At 39.7% G+C, this 21,802-nt stretch overlaps 1 protein-coding gene and 1 non-coding gene across 7 annotated transcripts in view; both read right to left on the bottom strand.

Moving 5' to 3' along the window:
- The window catches only part of SMAP1 (small ArfGAP 1), a 128,671-nt gene that overhangs the window by 31,517 nt on the left and 75,352 nt on the right, over positions 1-21,802 (bottom strand). For 3 of the 6 annotated variants that reach the window (XM_064486957.1, XM_031455925.2, XM_031455931.2), the window contains 2 exons: positions 19,461-19,541; positions 14,969-15,049 (listed from right to left, as the gene is read on the bottom strand). The exons of 1 other annotated variant lie outside the window; for it this stretch is intronic. In XM_064486957.1, coding sequence (XP_064343027.1) covers positions 14,969-15,049; positions 19,461-19,541 — 162 coding nt within the window. The remainder of the gene's footprint in view (positions 1-14,968; positions 15,050-19,460; positions 19,542-21,802) is intronic. 2 more of the 6 variants (XM_031455926.2, XM_064486959.1) reach the window with 1 other exon arrangement.
- TRNAT-GGU (transfer RNA threonine (anticodon GGU)) lies at positions 14,644-14,715 on the bottom strand. Its single transcript has one exon. It is a non-coding gene; the product is annotated as a tRNA-Thr (tRNA).

Raw genomic sequence — 21,802 nt, 5'->3', positions numbered from 1 at the left:
AACGATATATGTGCGCCCTATCTCAAAATCTTCTAAATGTTAATATTGTTCTGATGCGGCCTCAACATATGCTGTTCCAATAAAGACTGTATCGTGAACACTCATGGTTAGCAGCCAATTTAACCCTCAGTTTATCAGGATAAACAGTTCTCACCACTTACCATCTGGATTAAAGCAACTTTTCCAATTTTTTTTTGTTTTCAAGTCATTTTACGCTTACTTCAGAGAAGAATAAAGGGAGAGTGAGAAATTACATTAAAATTTTAAATATGAAAACAATATGGAGATTCCTCAAAAAACTAAAAACAGATTTACCATATGATTCAGCAATCCTACTCCTGGGCATATATTCGGAGGGAACTCTAACTCAAAAAGATGCACGCACCCCAAGGTTCATAGCAGCACCATTTACAATAGACAAGACATGGAAGCAAGCTAAATGTCCATGGACAGATGACTGGATACAGAAGCTGTAGTCTATTTATACAATGGGATACTACTTAGCCATTAAAAAGAATAAAATAATGCCATTTGCAGTAATATGGATGGACATGGAGCTCATCATTCTAAGTGAAGTAAGCCAGAAAGAGAAAGAAAAATACCATATGATATCACTCATATGTGGAATCTAAAAAAAGAAGACACTAATGAACTCACCTACAAGACAGAAACAGACTCAGACACAGTAAATAATCTGATAGTTACTAGAGGAAAGGGGGTGGGAAAGGATAAATTGGAAGTTTGAGATTTATGAATATGACCTAGTATATATAAAATAGCTAAACAAGTTTCTTCTGTATAGGGAGCTACATGTGATATCCTGTAGTAACTTATAATGAAAAAGAATATGAAAATGAATATATGTATGTATATGTACGACTGAAACATTATGCTGTACACAAGAAATAATTAATGCACTGTAAACTGACTTCAATAAAAAAATAAGTGGGAGAGCTCTTAAAAAAGTTTCAGTATGAATTGTAACATAAAAACCTCAAATTTTAATTTCATATGTTTCTGGTTTTGACAGTACACAGACCTAAAATGGGCAGGATTCTTTGAATGAATCATGTATCTGTCCTGTAAATGCTGATTCCAGATTTCAAATATCTCCCTAATAAATGGCTACTTCTGGTTCTTCTATTAAAATATGAAATTTTTTAAAACTCATAATCTTGTTGATGAGAGAACGACCATTTCTTTGTTCTGTAATTGCAACGACAACAAAAACATACTGGAAGAAAAGAATAAGGTATACAACATGGGTGAATCTCAGAAGCACTGTGCTAGTGAAAGCAGCCAGCCACAAACACCACGTTATACGTCCCCATTTATACGAAATGTCCAGAACAGGCAAATTCACACAGACAGAAAGACTGGTGGTTGCCATGGGGAAGGACTGCTAACAGCTCTGGGGTTTCTTTTGGGGGTGATGAAAGTGCCCTAAAATGGACAGTGGCGATGACTGTGCCACTCTGATAATGTACTACAAACCACTGACTTGTACACATTAGTATATGAACTGTATCTCAATAAAGCTGTTATTTAAAAAAATAACATGGTATAAAATTTTACAACTGGAAAATGTTATTAGTGTGGTTCTTCCACAAACTGGAAATAAAAAGATGACCGTGATTATAGTTCCAAGTAAATATTTCCACTCCAGTTAAAGGAAGGCCACATCTCCAGGCCAGTCTTTCATATCATAGATCTGGGTCCCCCAGCCCAGCTCCTTTTCCTCCCCTGAAAGGAAGACTGTTAGGATGCCAGTAAGGGAGAAGGAAGACTGAGGGAAGCAGGTCTGAAACAGACTCTCCATCCCAGCATCCCATCCCCAGAGCCCACAGGGTCTCCTGGATACCCAGTCCTAAGAGAAATCTCGATTAGAGCCCTTCTCTGTCGTTTTGTTTGCAAATACATCTGCATATGGCAAAACAATATGATGTGAAAGCCACAGCAACAGGCTTCCACTGTAAACCAGGTCGGAGTGTTCCCCACCCATGTTTAATGTACTAGCATATTTAAAATAGAGATGCCTGCTGCCTGTGGTTCTCCAGTTGCAGGGTCACAGATCTAACAGGCTGGGGGAGAGATGGAACTGGGAGGGTTTGTTAGATTCAATGCAATGACCCTCAATCACCAATATAACTGAAATAGACATTTGCTAAAATTACTCAAAAAATAAGTAAATGCATATTCATCATTAAAATCAAATGACTAAGTCCTTAAACTCTCTACCAATGCTGTAAGTTTAAAGTCTAGTGATCAGTTAAAATATCTTTCAGGAGATATAACATGGAGTTGACATATAATGTCATTTTAGGCTTTTGGCTAATATAAAGTTGATGGTAGCAATAACTAAATATCACACCATCTTTTATTGGTAAAGAACTTTATTGCATTTGAAATGATTTTACACACATTCTCATATGAAGGCAGCATTCTTGGTTTTGTTTATCACTGTATCCCTGGTGCTGTGTATACAGTGGTTGCTTAATAAATATTTGTTGAGTGAATAAATGACGGCATCTGAAACAACAGCTCCTTGGAGCTTGACAAGGCTATCTGTTAAAAAGCAAACTAAAATGTATTAAAACTAAAAGGTCTTTCATTCCTCTACAAGAAGCAGAGGATGACCAACATGTGTTATGGATAACACTGCGTCAAGTCTCAATTATCTCCTGCTTGGATTATAGCTTAGTGCCTCTCCTCCCTTCAACACATCTCACAGTCTGCAACCACTGCTCAAATCAATACACCTCCCTACGCAAAATCAGAAGTGATTTATCAGAAGCTTTTATCAGGAAATGAAGGCTCCCTCAAAATCATCTTTGTTGCCTTACGCATCATCACTGTCCTACGCTCCAGTTACAGTGAAGTATCCAGTATCGCCAAACACGCTTGACAACTCATCACTCTTCCACACTATTCCATCTGCCCATCGCCCTCCCTGCCTCCACCCCAACAGCCCTTCCAAGCTCATGTCGAATGTGACAGCCTCCATGAAGACCTTCTTAATAATCCCGACTGTTCGCTCTCATGGCTCTAAACGTCTGCTCTCTGCACCTCTCCAGCTGCCTTCACTGAAGCTATTTTTCATATCATCCCCTTTCAACCACTTGGTCTTTCTGAATTTCAATATTCTTAAGGGTAAGCTCTGTCCTCATCCTTTTTATGTTCCTTCCAATCCTTCAGGGCATCTTGTACAACTGCAGGCATCCTAACAGTTGCCATATTCAATACAAAAATTTCCTCCCAGAAATCTTTCAATGTATCTCTAAATCTCTCTCCGCACCCATCCCCAACACCTGGATATAAAATGGTAGGAGCGTTTAATACACTCAAAGGCAACCAGACTCTCGGACCAGATGCCTCTTACTGCTACTTTAATCAGCCTTACATTGAAATCACCCAGAGTACCACAGCAGCTAGAACAGCAACACCTAGAGTCCTGCAGCACGCTGTCGACTGTCACAAGAGGAGGGCTGGGAGTGGGTGGGGACTGAGACGTATACTCAGGTGGTACACGCAGGGAGCTGAGCTCAGGTGAACTGAAGCAACAGGATGCAGAACACAGGCCACACATGAAAACTCTAATGACATCCGATTAAAGCCATGCCACCTACAAAGCAAAAAGGAAAGGCATCGAATGATGAAAGGTCTGGAGAGTACGGGGCACAGAGGAGAAAACAAAGACAGCATGGTGGGCTCTAGCGGGTTATTCATATTCACTGCTTTCAGGGTCCTCACCAGATTCCAAGGACGTTCATACCAGGTGGGAAGTGAAGTGATGAAGTGTGTTTTCACAATTCACACACGAACACTATTCTGCATGCTTGTGGAGCAATGCCTCAGGACTGCTCATCACTACTACCAGAAAAGGGAGGCCCTCTCAATCTCTCCAGATCCACAGCTAAGGATGTGAAATGCAGCAGGAAGAATGAGGCCAGGCAGTAGCAGGAGGCCACAAACCTAGGCAAGCAAGAACGCTGAAAGACGGAGACCAGCAGAGAGAGCTGGAGCTCCCGAGGCCAGTGGGAGGGGGCCTTGGCTGGACACAGGTGGATGCTTTTTAAAAAGAGGACACAGATGCCTCCCTTGTGAGTGAAGAAGCACCTTGTCCTCTCATCACTGCATACTTTTTACTTTCTGGTCAGATTCTACTGCTTTTAAGTCAGATGCCACCAGATGAATTAAGGGACAAACACTGTAAAGAAAATATCTTCAAGTTAAATAGGAAATAGGTTTTGAAACTTCCCTTGGAATTTTGTGCATTTAGAAAAAGTTTTTTTAATTAAAAAAAACAGGTAAATAAATACATTAATACATCCAGGGCACTGTAAGTTTAGGACAAGTATAAGTCCTTCCCCACCAGTTTTTATTGGGGCAGGGGTATGGATAGGAAGGGAAATAGGGAAAGAGAAGGTAAAAAAAACGGATTTATCAATTTTCTGTATTTAGAAATTTTCTGTAACGAAGAAAACATAACATTAACCCGTAATTATTCTGAGCAGCCTGCCACACAGTGTGTAGATGGCAGGTGGAGAGAAGCACCTAGGAGTGTTAGCTGTGTTCTTTTAAACAAAGTATGTGATGCAAATATTTCTATAACCTAAGCCTATTTTGTTTTTAATTTACTATCGTTCTCACTGGTAAGGGTGGCATGGTAAGTGGGAAGATAAAATACCCTCCTTCGTGCCGGGTAACTGGTGGGCGAGCATCCCTCAGGTGGGCAAGCAGACCTTTTCTCAGTGTCCTCTAGATGCCAGGGACTTCCCTCCCCCAGCACCACAGCCAGTACCGCACGTCGCCATTACACGGAAAATCCACCAATGCCTGTTTTGCAAATTGAAATGTCATATTTAAAAATAATTTTTGAAACACCACAATTACAAGAGAAAAGGCTTTAACTCAGATAAACAGAATATTCGTCTAAGAGGCAGCCAAAATAAGTGTTATAATTGGTGAAATGTCTGAATATGCAATTCAAGAGAACAACATGACGACTTAAAATTGCTATACTATAAACCTACTAAAATTAGGTTACAAAGATAAAGTTGCGCAGATTTACCAAGGACCTTTAAATCTTTAGTAACTTTCAGTTGTGGTAATAACCATGCTTCTGTGCACAGTTCAGCAGCTGGAGGTACCTTTACACTGCTGTGCAGCCCCACGGCCAGCTTTTCATCCTGCAAAATGGAACCTCGGTTCCCATTAAACAGGAACTGCTCTCCCCCCACCCACCTTGCAGACCCTGGCAACCACCATTCTACTTTCTGCCTCTGTGAATCTGACTATTTTGAGGTACCTCACGCAGGTACCAAGAAGTGGAATCACACAGTATTTGTTCTTTTGTCCTTCCTTCACTTAGTATAACGTCCTCAAGGATCATCCATGTGGCAGCCTGTGCCAGAATTCCCTTCCTTCATAAGGCTGAGTATTCCACTGAGTACACACCACATGTTGTTCATCCATTTATCCACTGATGGACATTTAAGCTGTTTCTATTTCTTGGCTATTGTGAATAATGCTGCTAAGAACATGGATGTACAAGTGTCTGTATGAGTCCTTGTTTTCAATTCTTTGGGGTATATGCCCAGAAGTGGAACAGCTGGATCATACGGTAATTTCCATGTTTAATTAGCGGACTGTTTCTCACAACAGCCACACTGTTTTACATTCCCACCAACAGTGCACAAGGGTCCAAGTTCTCCACATCCTCACCAACACTTGTTATTTTCTGTTTTTTTCCAATAACGTCATCCTAATGAACGTGAGATACAAAACACCCTTTTGAAATCCTATAAAATTTTCTTTTGTACCTATCTATGAAAATGCTATATAGTGAGCTAGAAATTTAGAAAATATAAAAACGTATTAATGCAGTCCATACACTAAAGCTTATGGTAATACAAATGTTAACAGTAGTAAGAAATACTAATATTAATAAGAAAACGCTCATTATGTAATATTAAGTGGAGGACAGAGGAGAAAAATATATTAAAAAATGCAGTCAGTCTACAGAGAAAAAAGGAACTGAACGTAAAAACTAAAATGTTAACAGTGGTGAGACTCTGGATAGTAAGATGGAAGGTTTTTAACAATTTTTATACTTTCCATGGTTTTTATAATAATGGGGGAAATGGCTATAGAAAGAAATGAGGCTGATACCATGATCACAATGATAAAGACATAGGAGGAGATGCAGACCTGGTTGGGGACAAGAAGAGACATGGGGGGATTTGGGGGTGGGGGAGGTGCAGAACCAAATCAAAGTTGAGACAGAAATAAGCATGGCATGTTCGGAGGACAGCATGCACTCGGGCTCCCTGGAACCTGTCTGCATGGATTTGGGAAGGGAGTGAGTAAAACAAAAAGTGGGAGCTGGTGACGGCCAGACTCTGAAGGTTCAGATGCCTGTACTTTATTCTGTGAGCAATTCTGCCCTCAGGGGCATCAGCACTGTCTGAAGACATTTTCGATGGCTGGGACTGGCAGGATGCTGCTAAACATCCTACAAGACACAGAATACCCCACCACTCTATTCCTAGCATTTACAGTAATGCTTGGCACGTGGATGGTACAAAAATACTCGCTGAATTAACAGATTTACTGAGGACACTGAGGTTCAGAGTGGTCAGATATTTAGTCAATAGCAGAGAATGGAATTAAAAATCTTCTTACCAAGTCTAAGCTCTGTCATCTTTATCTTCCAGTAGTTTAACATTTTTCAAAAGAATTTTTAAAAGTCCATTTCATTTGGCTTAGCAATTCCAGCTTTAAAAATAGCTCCTAATAAGTTGCCATGTACACTGATTATATGTACACATTTTTATTATTCAAAAGAGAGATAAATTTTAAGAAGACTCTATATTCAGATGAAGATAAATTATGATATACCCATCCAGTGGAATGTTATTAAAGATAACAAAAGAACACGTGTATTTATCAACAAGAAAGGATACTCAAGATACTCTATTATAGGACAGAGGAGCAGAGTAGGCTACAAAATAACACGGATAGATGTTCCCACGTGGATACATACACTTCCCTGGGAAACAATCTGGAAGAGTGAACATCAAAATGTTAATGATAATTTTTCTACGTGGTTAAATCTGTGGTGATGTTATTTCTTTTTGTTTATACATGTTTTCTAACTTCTTAAAAATAGACATGGTTTGGGTATGACGAGGAGGTAGAAGGGAGAGGCTACTGAAAAATCCACTAGGTTTCTATCCACCCAGTCTTTTGGTTAAAGAATGAAAAACTCTCTAAATTTACTGGACAGGAATGATGATTTCTTTTTACTTAGAAGCAGCACTGTGATCTTTTCCTTTTCAGAGAGAAAAGATTTAATTCATAAAAAGAAAACTATAAGCAACAAAGTCCTACTGTATAGCGCAGGGAACCATATTCAGCACCTTGCAACAGCCTATAATGAAAAGGAATATATATGTGTGTATGTGTGTGTGTGTGTGTGTGTGTGTGTGTGTAAATCACTATGCTGTACACCAGAAATTAACACATTGTAAATTGACTATACTTCATTAAAAAAAATTTTTTTAATTACATAAAAAAAAGAAACCTAATAGCTAGAGAAAGAAGTTGTCAATAGCACTTGCAATCTATACCCTAATAAAACTTGGACAACAGAGAAGCAGGACCAAAATGCTTTCTAAGCCTAACGTATGATTCTGTTGAATCTAATTTTTAAATCGACAAACAAAAGATTATTATCAAACTAATCTCCAATGCCAGGTTTTAAGCTGGAAATGATTTGCGGAAAATACAAAGAATCTTCCAAACCCATGTGTAAAAATGCTCTGTAAGACACCTGCTGTGCTTACTCGTCTAGACAGCATGTTCCCATGATTTCTAGAAAAGCATTAATTATCGGAAATATCTTATTCTCAAATGTATGCACGCATTACATGAAATGTTTATTTAACCTAAATTATGCTGAGATCGCAGTGCCTGCGTACATGTCTCTGTCAGATGGCTCAACGCCATGACTATCAATACAGCATCTGGCAGTGAGCCCCGTAATTTATCTTTAATGGTTTACTAAGAATAATTGATTTGATTTACAACTGGTTGTTTACTTTTACATGGCTGTGTCAAAATTTCAAGTTCAAGAGATCTGTAATTGTACCTTTTGCTTATATTGGAAGGTCAGATCACTTATACTTATCAAGTAAGAAGGTATTTTTTAAAGTTTCAACATCAAAGGTCTGTTTAAAAGAGCAACTCTGCTGGCTGTTTTTGTTTCTTTCCTAACTAGTTAAAATATCATCTTCTTAAAGATTCGAATACTTGTCGTATCTTGAGGTAAGCTTTGACATGACAGTGAGCAGGATCACACGTAGGGGCCTTCTCTTTCCCACAGCATCATTGCTTCTCCACTTTCCTTCCTGGAATTTTTTTATTCTATACCGATACACGTTGTAAATTTTCTCTCATAAACTTCAAGAAGCTAGTGGCAAGTATCTGCACAAAAAGCACTTTAAAAAAATTTACATAAAAAAATTACAACACATACTTTAAGGACCACATGCCATTCACAGCAATCTCTTAAGAGTACTCACTCCACCAAGGCATCTACAAGAGGCAGGGAAGAGCACACACCACGTGCACACAAGCACAAAAAGGTGCACTACAAGTATCTAAAACAGCTATCCTCAGGTAGAGGGACTATGAGAAGTTAGATTTTTTTTAATGTTTTGCTTGTTTGTATATTTTATATTCTCCTACATAGAAAATGTAATACTTAATAAAAGTTTGAATATTAAAAGAATTTTAATTCATAAAAATACTAAAATATTCCAAGATAGGTACATAATTACGTCCTAAACTCTCATTATAATTATCTCAGAGAAACTTTAAGAAAGTCCATGAAAATATAAAATCTTTACTTTGATAGAATAACCTAAACTATTCTGTTAATACACCCATCGTGTATAAAAGCGCTGATGCATTAACACTTACATGGATAGATACCTAAATAGAAATACCTAATACCTTACAGTAAGCCAGTTTTTCTGAATTATACATACATACGCATATGTATTCTATGTAAATTCAGAAGTAGCTTGCATTAGGAATAACTGAATACTTTTTCCTATATTAGATTTTATGTTTTAATAGGAAAAATAGCTGATTAAAGAGAACAGCAATGAAGGTGGGTGAGAAATCAGCTTGAAATAATAGAATTCACTGAATAAATACCAACCCTGCAAAAGCCATCTTTAAGGATATATTCGGGTGGTTTTAGGAATCTGTCCCTCCGTTCAGTAGGTGGAAGAAGTAATGCTAAATTTAAAACTATTTATTACCACAAGGCTCTCTAGAGATCATCTAGGTAAAGCTTGTCATTTGATAAATGAAGAGAAGGCAGGTCCGGGCAGGTAGCTGACGTTGCCAAGGAGACGGTGAGCACCGACCCAGGGCTGGACCCAGCTTCCCTCCTGGCCCCGCTCCTCCCACCACCACCGACTCTTGGCTGTGGAAGCAGCGAGCAGAGGGCCCCATAAACCTAGCTGCCTGTTTTTGTAAATGAAATTTCATCAGACACATCTGTTTAGTGCTTTTGTGCCACAAAGAAAGAGCTGAGTAGCTGAAATCTTATGTCTACAGCCTCAAATATTAATGTTTTACAGTTTGTTGACCCCAACGGTAAAGGTTTCTTAACATACAATTCAGAAGTTTCAGAACTGAATGCATAATAATCCAGACTGTAATATACCATATTATAGTTAAGACCAGAACCACTACTGTGGTTATTATCTTAAATGACCTTAACTGGTTTAACTTTCCCATACCAAGAAATGACTATCTGTCCATTTTCCATGTTTTGCTGTGCACATCTTTAAGAAATGGAAAACAATAAAACTCAGAACCTTCCAAAGGAGAAATCAAGATGTGTTAATTTAAACTGGAAGAGAACTCACATACTTCCCTTTAACAGAGTACCTCTCCTCTGCGTGGACATATTCATATGTCACTGGCTACTTGAGAGATAGCCTAGGAGATAAATCTAAACTGAGAGAATTAGAAATGTCAAACGTATGACAGAATGTGCTAGAAAAAGTCAAATTTATATACCATTTTCCAACAGAATATCTAAAGCACAACAGAGAGATATCTATTCAAATGTCAAAAGCTTCTGCTTTTTTTTTTTTTTTTTTTTTTTTACTATCACTTGATTCAGTAAATTTTTAGGCTTTATCTTTCTTCTCCCAGTAAAGAAAGTAAGTCTGGTTCTGGCTAAGCCCGTTAGGAACAGATGCTTGCACAACACAAAAATGTCAACCTCGGTGAGACCTACATAGGTACAAAATACAATTTAAACACAAGAAGCAGGCTGCTCAGGGAAAACAAGTTCATTTACAGACGGAAGAAGTCCTTGTTAGAGGCGAACAAATCAGTAAAAATGATTAATTCACTACTTAGGACAGTACAGGTGGGGTTAAAGATACAGCTCTTTTTTAGGGAACCCTGGACTGTTCATTATAAAATGATGTACACAATTTACAACAGGACTAAAGATTGCAACAAGGAAGGAACCTGAAGACATACGTCAAAGTAAAACACACACACACACACACACACACACACACACACACACACACACAAACAACTTGGGACTTAATCAAAAGAAGACCTGGGCTCAAACCCCTGAGCTGCTACCAACTGTCAGCACTGAGCACGTCACTTCTTAGTGACTCGGGGTCCAGATGGGTTGGAGAGGACTTCTTTATAAAATAAGGGATTTGGACTAGAGAAGTACAGATCCTTCCAACTCCCCAAGTTAACATGCTTTTAAGTAACTGTTTCTTAACTCACTGCTGTGTGTTCACAAATCACGCTAATGGCTTTAATTACTTGTAGAAATAAGTGGACTCAGAAAAAGCAGTCTTAAAATAATAACCCCTATCAGGCACCATTCTTTTAAGCACATGAGGATACATGAGATGGAGTTTAATCTGTGCTGCCTTAAAAATAAATAAATAAATAAATAAATAAATAAATAAATAAATAAATAAATAAATAAATAAATAAATAAAATTCTGTTTTTCCAAACTAGACTCCATAAATTCTCTAAGTAAACTAGGTGACATTAGGCAAATCACATATTCTCTCTGGCTCTTGGCTCCTCCATCTGAAACAGTAACTGTAGTATTGTAAGGAATAATAATAACACATACAGGTAAAAAGTTGAACGCTTTCCCTCTGACGTCAGGAATAAGACAAGGAGGCCCTCTACCATTAATTCACAAACCAGAAATAAAAACAGCAATAAAATTAACCACAATATAGTCACCGAGATGAGACAAATACATAACTGGAAGGCATGAGTTTCCTCTATATATGTGTGTATGTGCATGTATAGATTGTTACAGATCAATGAGGAAAGGTAAGCAATCCAATTGAAAAATCCAGGCAAAAGATGTGACTCAGAACTCCAAAAGGGGAAATCCAAGTGGGCAATAAACATATGAAAAGGCACTGGGCCTCATTAGTAATATAGGAAATGGACATTAAAAATACAATGAACAGGGTACCGGATAGGCAGAAACAGCTCAGTGGTTAGAGCACGTGCTTATTAGCATGCATGAGGTCCTAAGTTCAATCCCCAGTGCCTTCATTCCAAAAAAAAAAAAAAAAAAATACAATGAAGTATAATTATATACCCACCAGACTGCCAATAATAAAACCTATGACAATACCAAATGTTGTAGAGAACATATTGTGACCAGAATACACTGATACACACTTTGGAAAATAGCTTGACATCATCTAATACAGTTGAAGACACAGATACTTTATGATTCAACAATTTCACTCCTAATTACCTTCTAAAGAATACATGCTTAGATACAAGAACAGAAGTGTCCAGAGCAGCACTATCTCTAAGAGCTAAAGCCTGGATATAATCCAAACATTTATCAACAATGGGATGGATAAAGTAAGAAACATATATAATGAAATACAACAAAATCGTTAACTGAATAAACGATAACTATATACAACATGATTGACCCTTACAAACAAAACGCTGACTAAGAAAGCAAAACACAACAGAATATTTATGGTATCATTTCATTTGTATGTTGGAAAAAGGGAGAAAAACAAACCACATTATTTAGAAATAATTGCAGAGAAAGGTTTCTAAACTGCAAGGAAATGGCCCTCTTTGTGTTGAAACGGGAAGGGGTTTTCAGTCGGGAAGAGTTATGGGGAGCTGGCCGCTTGTGTCTCCTGACGAAGTGGTGAGCACACGGACGGGCCCTCTGCCTGCTTGTGAACACGCACAAGTGCACGTGTGAGCTGCACACCAGCACGATCCCCAGACGGTGGGCGGCCGTAAGGCCAACTCTACTCCCTGACGATGACCGCCGCGTTGTCCCTGCTGCTACTACTAAGCTCTCCTCTGCAGATTATACCTGCCCGAGAGCAGCAGCTCCGCCAGGATGTGACGGAAAGGGCTCTGTGTGAGCGAAGGGGAGCTGGCCTGTGCTCCTGCCCCGGCAGTCCCCCCGCCACACCTCAAGATGTATCTTCCCCCTCAAGCGCTGCACATTATCCTGACCACCACATGTGACAGGAACTGAGCCTTTCCCTCTAGGGGATAAACCCTGCAGCACGGTTCCCAGCATCAGCAGCAGGAGGCCTGAGCATCTGCAGGCTGAGCAAGGACAGACAGGTGAGGTGTGGACTGATGGAGAGGTAAAGGGAAAGTGCTCGATTCCTCCCTGTTCCAGCCCCGGAACTGCCCCTGAACTGAGACTGGTTCTCAGGTAACTGTGGGGCCCTTCTCACAGCAGGCGACAGAAGGCAAATACTTACACACAAGGCTATGAAATGTACAAGGTCACTGCAACCAATGCTCACTGTACTTTGATGGTTAAGTATTTTTTTTAAAAGAGGAAAAAGTATATGATGTTTTTTAGTAGTCAAATTTCACATTTGCCAAGTACAACAATAAGGCATTACATAAACTCTTCCTTTTGATATTTCTGATTTTTGGAAATGAAAGATAAAACCTACTAGTGATTTCTAAATTCCTTTGTAACCAAGTAGAAAACTAAGCAATTTCACTTAATCACTCCTTTGAAAAAGTTTTATAATACTTGAAATCTAAATTTAATTCAGTAAGACTCTAAATCAGTAAATAATCATTAAAATAAATAGTGATATTCAAAGAAAATAACTGAAAAATATTTCCAAAAATATTTCAAAGAATTCTACTTAGCAAGAATCTTACAGTCTTTAGTATTTAATAAATTGATCAGTAATAAACTGCAGTTTATTAATTATTCTGCATGACCTTGGGATCAAAAATTTACAGGAATTAGATGAAAAACATCAACAAATCACTGTACATGTATTTATCTTAAACATCTAACACACACAAGAAACTGTTAGAAATACAAAGAAATGTAAGACTCATTCCCCACCTGATCGATGCATAATCTTAGGAAACAAAACACGTGTTAGAACTTTATCTAACAGTACAATTAAACAATAATATAAGGTAGGAAGTAGTAAAATCAAATGCGTGACAATGTCACCAGGATTCTGAGGAAGGAGAGAGCATATCTAGCTGGGATGTTCCAGGGACTTCATGGAAAGGGTGGAATGAGTAAGCTTAGGATGCAGGTGGTGCAACGGGAGGATACTCTTGGCAATTGAGAGAACAGAGACGGAAGGTACGCTCAGGTGGCAACAGACAAGTCTGCCTGGCATGAGGGATGGAGGGAGACTGCTAGGGAGGTGAAGAAAGGGTCAGATGGTGGATGGTTCTGACGCTACACAAAGGATCCTCAGCACATCTTTCATGCTCAAAGCATGTTTATAACTCTCTGAGGGGAGAGACTGTTCTAATAAATAGGACAGACTAAGAGCCAGTAAATACTGATCTGTATACAAAATGGATGCACTTTGTCGTATGTAATTTATGCCTTCATAAAGTCAATTATTAAAATTCCATCAACTAAAATCAAGGGTGCTCCCTTTACTAACAGTTCCCTTACTGCACTCCCAGTCTTGTATGACGAAACACACTCAAAGCTAAGCCGCCATAAGCATTTCACCAAGCCCTTTAGAAAAATGGAATGCTCTGTCTACCTCTGGTGGGCCTAATCACACGCGTCCTGCTTATCACTGCCGAACAATCTTCCATAAGAATCTTCTCAGTTAGACGTACCATCTGCTTCAGAAACCTTGAAATGCTGCCCACAGCCTTTCCTCCCAAAAACAATCAGTCTGGACTTTAGGTCCTCTACAATTTGAGCTCAATCTACCATTCTGGTCTCATTTTTCACTACTTTCTATACACAGACATGTATCTTCCTTCAAACTCTACTCCTGTTTTTTTAAACACACTTGGTGTATTACCAGTTTCCATGCCAGTCTTCAAGGCATTCTCTCCACCTGATATACTCCTGCCTCACACGTTAACCCCACCTACACTTCAAAATCTAGCTCAAGTGCTAACCTTAAACCTAGAATCTCTCCTGAAGGCCCTTCAGGTAAGATATCTCCGTTCTTTAAATTTTCGCTGATTTAAAAGTTAAAAATGCCATTTTTTTAAATGGTAGAAAACCTGTTTTTGTTTGTTTGTTTTTAATAATTCTCTTTTAATGGAGGCACTGGGGATTGAACCCAGGAACTCATGCGTACCAAGCACGCACTCTACCACTGAGCTATACCCCCATCCCCTAAAAACACCATTCTTCCCATCATTAATAATACTCGTCCTCAAGGAACTCACACGAATCTACCCCCTCACCTATGTAACTGACTACAGATCCCACAGGACAAGCCAGACGCACATGCACAGCACACAATCCTTGCTGAAAGAATATTTGTATATCATGAACATCCCAAAAGTCATTCATATCTAACTATACAAACAAGGTAGTAATCTTTGCAGACAAAAAAAAAAAGAAAAGAAAAGAAACGTTACCTTTTCAGTTGTAAGAGGTTTTACAGGCTTTTCTGGTTCCTTTTCTCTCTTTTTCTCTTCCTTTTTTTTTTCCTTTTCTTTCTGAAACATAGCCAAATGTTTTGATGCTTACTTAAAAAAAAAGCTCTTTACACAGTTTTACTTTATTAGTTTGAGTCATCATTTGAAAAAGGTACAGTGTGATGACAACGCCCAGCGATACTGCAACATAAAAGGAAGCAGAACAGATGCACACTCTCACTGAGGGAGGTACATGTTAATAACACGAAAAGGAATAACTTTTCCTAAAAAACAATTAAGACAGAGGTGAGACAATTTAGAACTTCTTTGATATTTTAGAGTTTGTTTAAAACAGATGAGACCTCTACTCAGTAAATCCTCACTGCATTTTTACATCAGGTTAGGCTTCCTAACAGCAATCATTAAGTTAAAATTTGAATAAAAAGAAGAAATAAACTGATGGAACAGAATTCTTTATCACACAGATGAAGACAGATCACAACATGTACACAAGGAGAAAAGGTTAAAATCACTTTAACTTTTAAAAATAACACAAAATATTTTCAGCCTGTTACCACAGTGTAGTGATTTTTAAAAGGGCAAATACAATAATTTTCTCGTGAAGAAAAGTGTTGGAGATAGTGCTTGGGGACTGCCTAGTGAGTGTGTTTAATCCAACTTAGTCTAAGTAAACCATAATGGTGTTATAATGTTCACAAGTTGCATTTCCAAGAAGGATGAAATAGGATATACTAATAAAAACTTAGGGGCCATTAAAAAAGGAAAATGAAATAAAGATTGAATAAAGAGCATTTGGCAAAGGGAGGGTATAGCTCAGTGGTAGAGTGTGTGCTTAGCACACACGAGTCCCAGATTCCTGCATGAAAAGGAAAGGAAAGGAAAGGAAAGGAAAGGAAAGGAAAGGAAAGGAAAGGAAAGGAAAGGAAAGGAAAGGAAAGGAAAGGAAAGGAAACACACACACACACACACACACACACACACACAGAGCCCTTGTAAGGCAGGTGGAGGGAAAAGGTGCCTAGACACTTAGAATCGGATGACACTGCAGCAGAGTGCTGACCTAGGCCTTAGATTCCTGGCAGCAAACATGCAAAGACAAACTGGTGAACTCGGGAAAGGCAGAATAGTAGACACACACAACTTGATCAAAATGCCCATAGGCTGCATTTGCACCTATGCCTTTAAAATGGTGTTTGACACAACCTCTCTCAGGAGTAAGATTTTCACCACTTGTAAATCAGGAAAGCCAATACTGGCAATTCTCAGGCTGTAACATAAGAGATACAATTAAAGTTCCCGTGGGCCAGGTACTGTGATAAGCACCTTATTGCCTAATTCAATTTTTATAATGACGTCTGAAAAAAGTGTCATCACGCACAAAGCTCATCAGCCGTTGGGCCGAGGGCCTCCGGAGCCCACACTCCCGGCTCTCACTGCCCCTGCCCCCCTGCCGTCCGGCAGAGAGGGATGCCATCACCCATCCCTCCTCCTCACAATGACAGCTCACATCTACTGACCCCTTCCCGTGCGTCGGATACCGTCTGACTCGTGCAAATCCTCACAACAGCTTTCCGAGGTAATCCATTTTATAAGTGAAAGGTGAAAATGAGGGGAACAAAAATCCTTCAAATGCTATAAAACGTTCTCTGGATATCATCAGCCAAGTCTGGGGTGGGGGAACAACATGAGTGAACACTCTCCCTAACACGCTGGGGATGAACTGTTCTGTCACCTCCCAAAGCTGCCTGGTATTTCCCAGGCAAGTCAGTCATGAGACTTCATAAGAAGCCAATCTTTCTAATTACCGTGACTGGAGGGGCGCATCTGAAGTCACCAAAAACAAATTAAATCAGTTAGCTACGTTTAACAGAGGGGGCACGAGCTAAGGCTCTTTAACATCGTTAACATCTTGGCTGTCAGAAGACGGCTGTAATCTACTCTGATCCCAGCAGCGGTGTGATGACACAGGCTCTGAAGTGACATTAAAACCACGGGCTCTAAACTCAGATCACACAGTGTGACCCACAGATGACTCTCGTCTTTAGACTCAAAAGCTGCTGAAAGATCAGAGAACTGTGAGAACCTCTGTTGTTTTAAACTATGTTCTTAGCAAGAATAAAACACAGCAGTGTCTGGTATGGTAAAATAGTAGTCCCCAAAACTTGGTTACTCTATGTCTGAGTGAGACACAGAAACAGGAGACCTCCTGCATAAGAAAGCTGGAATAAATGTTCAAGTCCTACAAGATAAAGTACGTACTGGGCTCACTATGATCAAACTACACGTGAGTGATTTAATTAAAGATACAGTCTCTATGATTTTTTTATTATGCATTCTTATCTTAAAAAGCTGTGAGCATATATACTGTACCATACATATGTATATATTTATAAAGTATGTATAGCACTATAGTATACAAGTTATAACGCATACCTAAAAGTAGACATTTTTAAAGGATTAAAAAAAAAGTATGAATAGACATTCTAAATGGACTACTCTGAGGTGCCCCCCAATGTCTAAATGCTGTTAGACATCATCATTAATGCTAGACTGGATCAGACCACTGCTTTCCAAGACCTGGTGGAGGCACCACACAGTACACACCTGTAATCTCAGAGTGGCCACTCTTGGTCCCAGCTTCAAGGCAAACAGTGAAAAGGCCACCCTAGCCTTTGACATCCTTGCACTTTCTCATGGCAACCCCCACACGCCCCCAGTGCTGATCCCGACACCTACAGCACTCTGCCACCCAAACTGTCCACCTCCGACCATGTACTCCAGGCTCAAAACTGTCCCCACTGTCTCCTGAGTGCCCCTCTAGCCGCTCTTAAGTCCAAGTGCACCCAGTTTTCCATCCGCAGGGCTCCCATTTCATCACTCCATACTCCCTCCTGGGCTGCCCCGTCTCCTTACCTGTCCGCCCCCTCCCCTGCTCCAACCTGGGCCTTTCCTCTGGCCTAGAGACCTGTGCATCCAACAGCTACCAGACACCCGGACATCCCACAGTCACCTCACGCCCCATGCATCCCTTTTTGTTCTCTCCTCAAACATGCTCCCCTCCTCAGCCTGTGCCCTTTTTTCACCGGACAGCACTATTGTCTACAGAGATGTCCAAGCCTGAGACTGGGAGTCACCACAGCTTCCCAAAGCACCCCCAAAAGCCCGTCAATGGGCTCCATCTTCTCCAGACCTCTTACCACCACACTCTCCTTTTCAGCCCTCTGCCTCCACCCCAGCACAAGCCCCCATCATTTCGCTCATGGATCAGAGTGACAGGTTGTCAAAGCCTTTCCACACCCAACAGCACAGAATTCACCCTCCAGAGCCAGGGGAGCAGAGCATCATGACATGAAGATTGGATCCTGATACTCCCCTACTTCTGTAACTCACTGAGGTGCCGGAGCCTTCAGGATGCAGCCCAGTCCCCTTCAGCAGGCCCATGGGAAGGCTCCTCCCCCACTCTCCCCTACCACAGGTTCCAGCCCTGCAAACCTAACCCAACTGGCAAACCTACCCCTTTCTATTGGCAAAGCCCGACATTCCACGGGGCCCCAAGCTTTTTTTCACAAAATACTTTCCCTACTTGGCACGCATCCTAATCCTTATAGCTAACGTTTATTACGAGTTTAAGATGCATCAAAAGTGTGCCCCCTGTATTGGCAGCAGCACAGGGGCACATGTCAATCACGGCACACGCTACGCTGCATTAGAAACCTTGGAAAAGTGCTCTGTTCTCCCCTGTGAGACTGTAAGCTTCTTCAGGGCAGGGGGATATGCCTTCTTTGTCTTTGTGTCCAGAAACAGAACAGAAACAGAAAAAATGGTAGTTGAAAATCAGATGTCTCAAACTGATTCATTAAGGTCATTATACCAAAAACAAAAACAAAAATAAAGAGTCAAAAAATTAAAACCCTCAAATATTTGTAGAGATGACTTTCAAAATCCATAATGGTAGCGCCATGCACCCCAACCACCTGTACCCCAAACCCACTCTAACAAGTGTCACCGATCATTCTACACTCATACACTGTCTCTATATGATGGTTAGTATTGCTTAAAGAGAAACTCGACCTTTACTTTCTTCAAGTGCTTATAATAACAGAATCATAGAAAGAAAACATTTTTAATCAACAACCTTCCCAATGAATCAAAGAATTCAAGAGCAACTATAAGAAAGTTCCTTCAAGTGTAAAGTAGTAATGGAAAAAACAACAAAAACTGCTTATTAAATGCTGAGATATATCTATGGTACTAGTAAATTCATCATTCTGAAATTACATACAGATTAAAGCCCTTTAATCTTACCTGTGACGTACAAAAGTGTTCTTAAAATTCTCGCATTTAACATATTTAACACTGGAGACTATTCAAAACATAAACAACCATGACAGCATCCCAAAGGAGGGTGCATGGTGAAAGGAAGTGCATTCACCACTGAGCAATGCATCATGTGGCTAGAACTCCACCATACCTCCAACTTGTTTTTCTCAGCAGCAGCAGCTTGTAGAGGAGAGGACACCAAAGGCTGAAGAGGAGCATCAGAGGAGGAAATCTGTGGAATGCAGATGAAAAGTCAGGAGAAAACAAAAAGAAAAGCAAACAACACAAGGTCACCAGAATTGACAGGCACAGGTAAGAAACATATTTCTGAGATTTAGAAGTATGTCAAAGGAAAATATTGTGTCAAGAAGAAAGCGTTGCTTTTTTAGTGTTTCCATGTAGAATTTCTAAAAGTATTTACTACACAATAGTGCATGATTTAAAATGGACTTCACTATGATATAAAATTTAAAGTGTACTCAGACAAAATCATACCAAAAGCATCTGAAAAATAATGACACTTCTCATGGTTCAGTCTCGGTCGGTGTCACCACTGAAATATTAATGCTCAGAGACATGAAGATACATTGCTTCAAGGAGCAGGAGAGTACAAATGAGTTTTTGTTTTTACTGACAATAACTGTTATAAGAGCGGAAAATAAAACAGCTGAAATAGTAAAAGTTAATTAAGGTTTTAATCAACTGTTTAAAAACCAGAAAGAAGGCTGGGAGAGAAAAAGAGGGGATTAATGCAGTGTAACAGCCAAGCAGCAGACAGGCTTGTCAGAAAGCAATTCATACACTTCCTTCTTCAGGATCTGTTTGCATCAACACCATTCTGAGAGCTGCACTCACTGAATTACCCCAGGGCATTAGGAGAGAGTTACACATGCAGCAAAGACCATTTAGACATGAAAACGATTTCATCTGAAAGTCTTTCCACACATCTTCCTACCCAATTTCTAAATGTGCAGTTGATCACTTTAATGGGAGCATTATCTTCCTGCTCTCCTCACTGTCAAAATGTAAGTGAGATACGCTCACAAAACGCTTAGTAGATCTCTGAAGCCATAAAACTGACATCTCTATATTGCCCTATCGTATCAACAGTGCCTATGAGGAATTTTTAAAAATAAAAGGTGCTATTACAGAAAGGTCATGATGTAATGTCAAAATAACACTGAGAGATGACAGGCCTCATTCAATCTGCCTGTTATTAATTTAGTTACGACTGTAATTCTTGACTTGCAACCCAAGACCAAAATCTTTGGGTTTTTTTTTTCCTGGAACACTGTTGTCTCTATAAAAATTATGCAAACTAGCCACTGAGTGACTACTAATGTAACTTGAACATAGAAGGAAATATTTAAAAAGACAAACTGTGCATTTTAAAGCCTGGCTTCAAAGCTGGTTTATCCCACTGGACATTTACCTATCTGAGATCTTTCATTGCCACTTCATTCAGAAAACAAGGGATTTTTAGAAGTACATAAAATCACTTAAGATAATAACCTGTATCATAAAGACCTTTTTGCCCGAACTCATGTAAAAGCTAAACACAAAAGTATAAGGGAGGAATAGGGGCATTCAGTATGTTAAGTATTACTAACTCAAGGTAAGTGTTTGCAAGTACAGTTCTCATTTTCAGAGGGTGATAAACTGATCTGACCACTTTTAAACCTCAAAAGGAGCAATATAAAACTATTCGGTAACTATGAGTCATTTAACAATGCATTTTAATGCAAAAAAAAAAAAAAAAAACCCTTTAATACTATGTTCCAGATAGGGAAAAAACAGACTTGTTCAGTAAGAAAGACACTTGAAAAGTCAATGAGCAAATCAACCACGAATGGGTAAACAAACTATACCTGTACCTCAAACTACTGTGTGCCAATAAAAAAGGACTGGTCTAACAGCACACATGGAAACAGGGATGAGTTTCAGAAACATGCTGAAAGAAAGACGTCAGGCACATTGAGTAAACAGTATGAGTCCATTCATATGAAACTCTAGCAAAGACAAATAGAACCCACAATGATAAAAGCAGGGCAGTGGCTCCCTGGGCTGGGGTGGGAGGCCAGAGACACAAAGGAAACTGCTGGAGTGAAGGAAACGTTCCACGTGCTAGTTACACAGGGGCAGACCGTTTCCAAAACTCACCGGACTGTGCCTTAAATTGTCTGCCTTTATTGTATGTCAAGTATACCTCAGTAAGATAGATTTTTAAAAAGCTGATGAGTAGGGTAAGGTCCGTTATGTGAGCGAGCAATGAAGAAATAGAAGTCTACATACTGACAATGGGAAGCACGGATACAGACGAGGGAAAAACGCAGAGGCAAGAAAAACTAATGCTCTTGATGTTCTTCTAAGCCTCTCTAGACCACTTCTCAGCAGCCCCACTAAGCACCCAAGCAGGAAATCATATCACCTGTCGCCAGGATGAGCCCTCCTCCCCAGTCTCCTCCCCCCGAGACGTGCTCTTCTCTGAACTAT

Source organism: Camelus dromedarius, chromosome 6 (assembly GCF_036321535.1).
Source record: "Camelus dromedarius isolate mCamDro1 chromosome 6, mCamDro1.pat, whole genome shotgun sequence".
Classification (NCBI taxonomy): domain Eukaryota; kingdom Metazoa; phylum Chordata; class Mammalia; order Artiodactyla; family Camelidae; genus Camelus; species Camelus dromedarius.
This window is presented reverse-complemented; position numbering and strand designations above follow the sequence as displayed.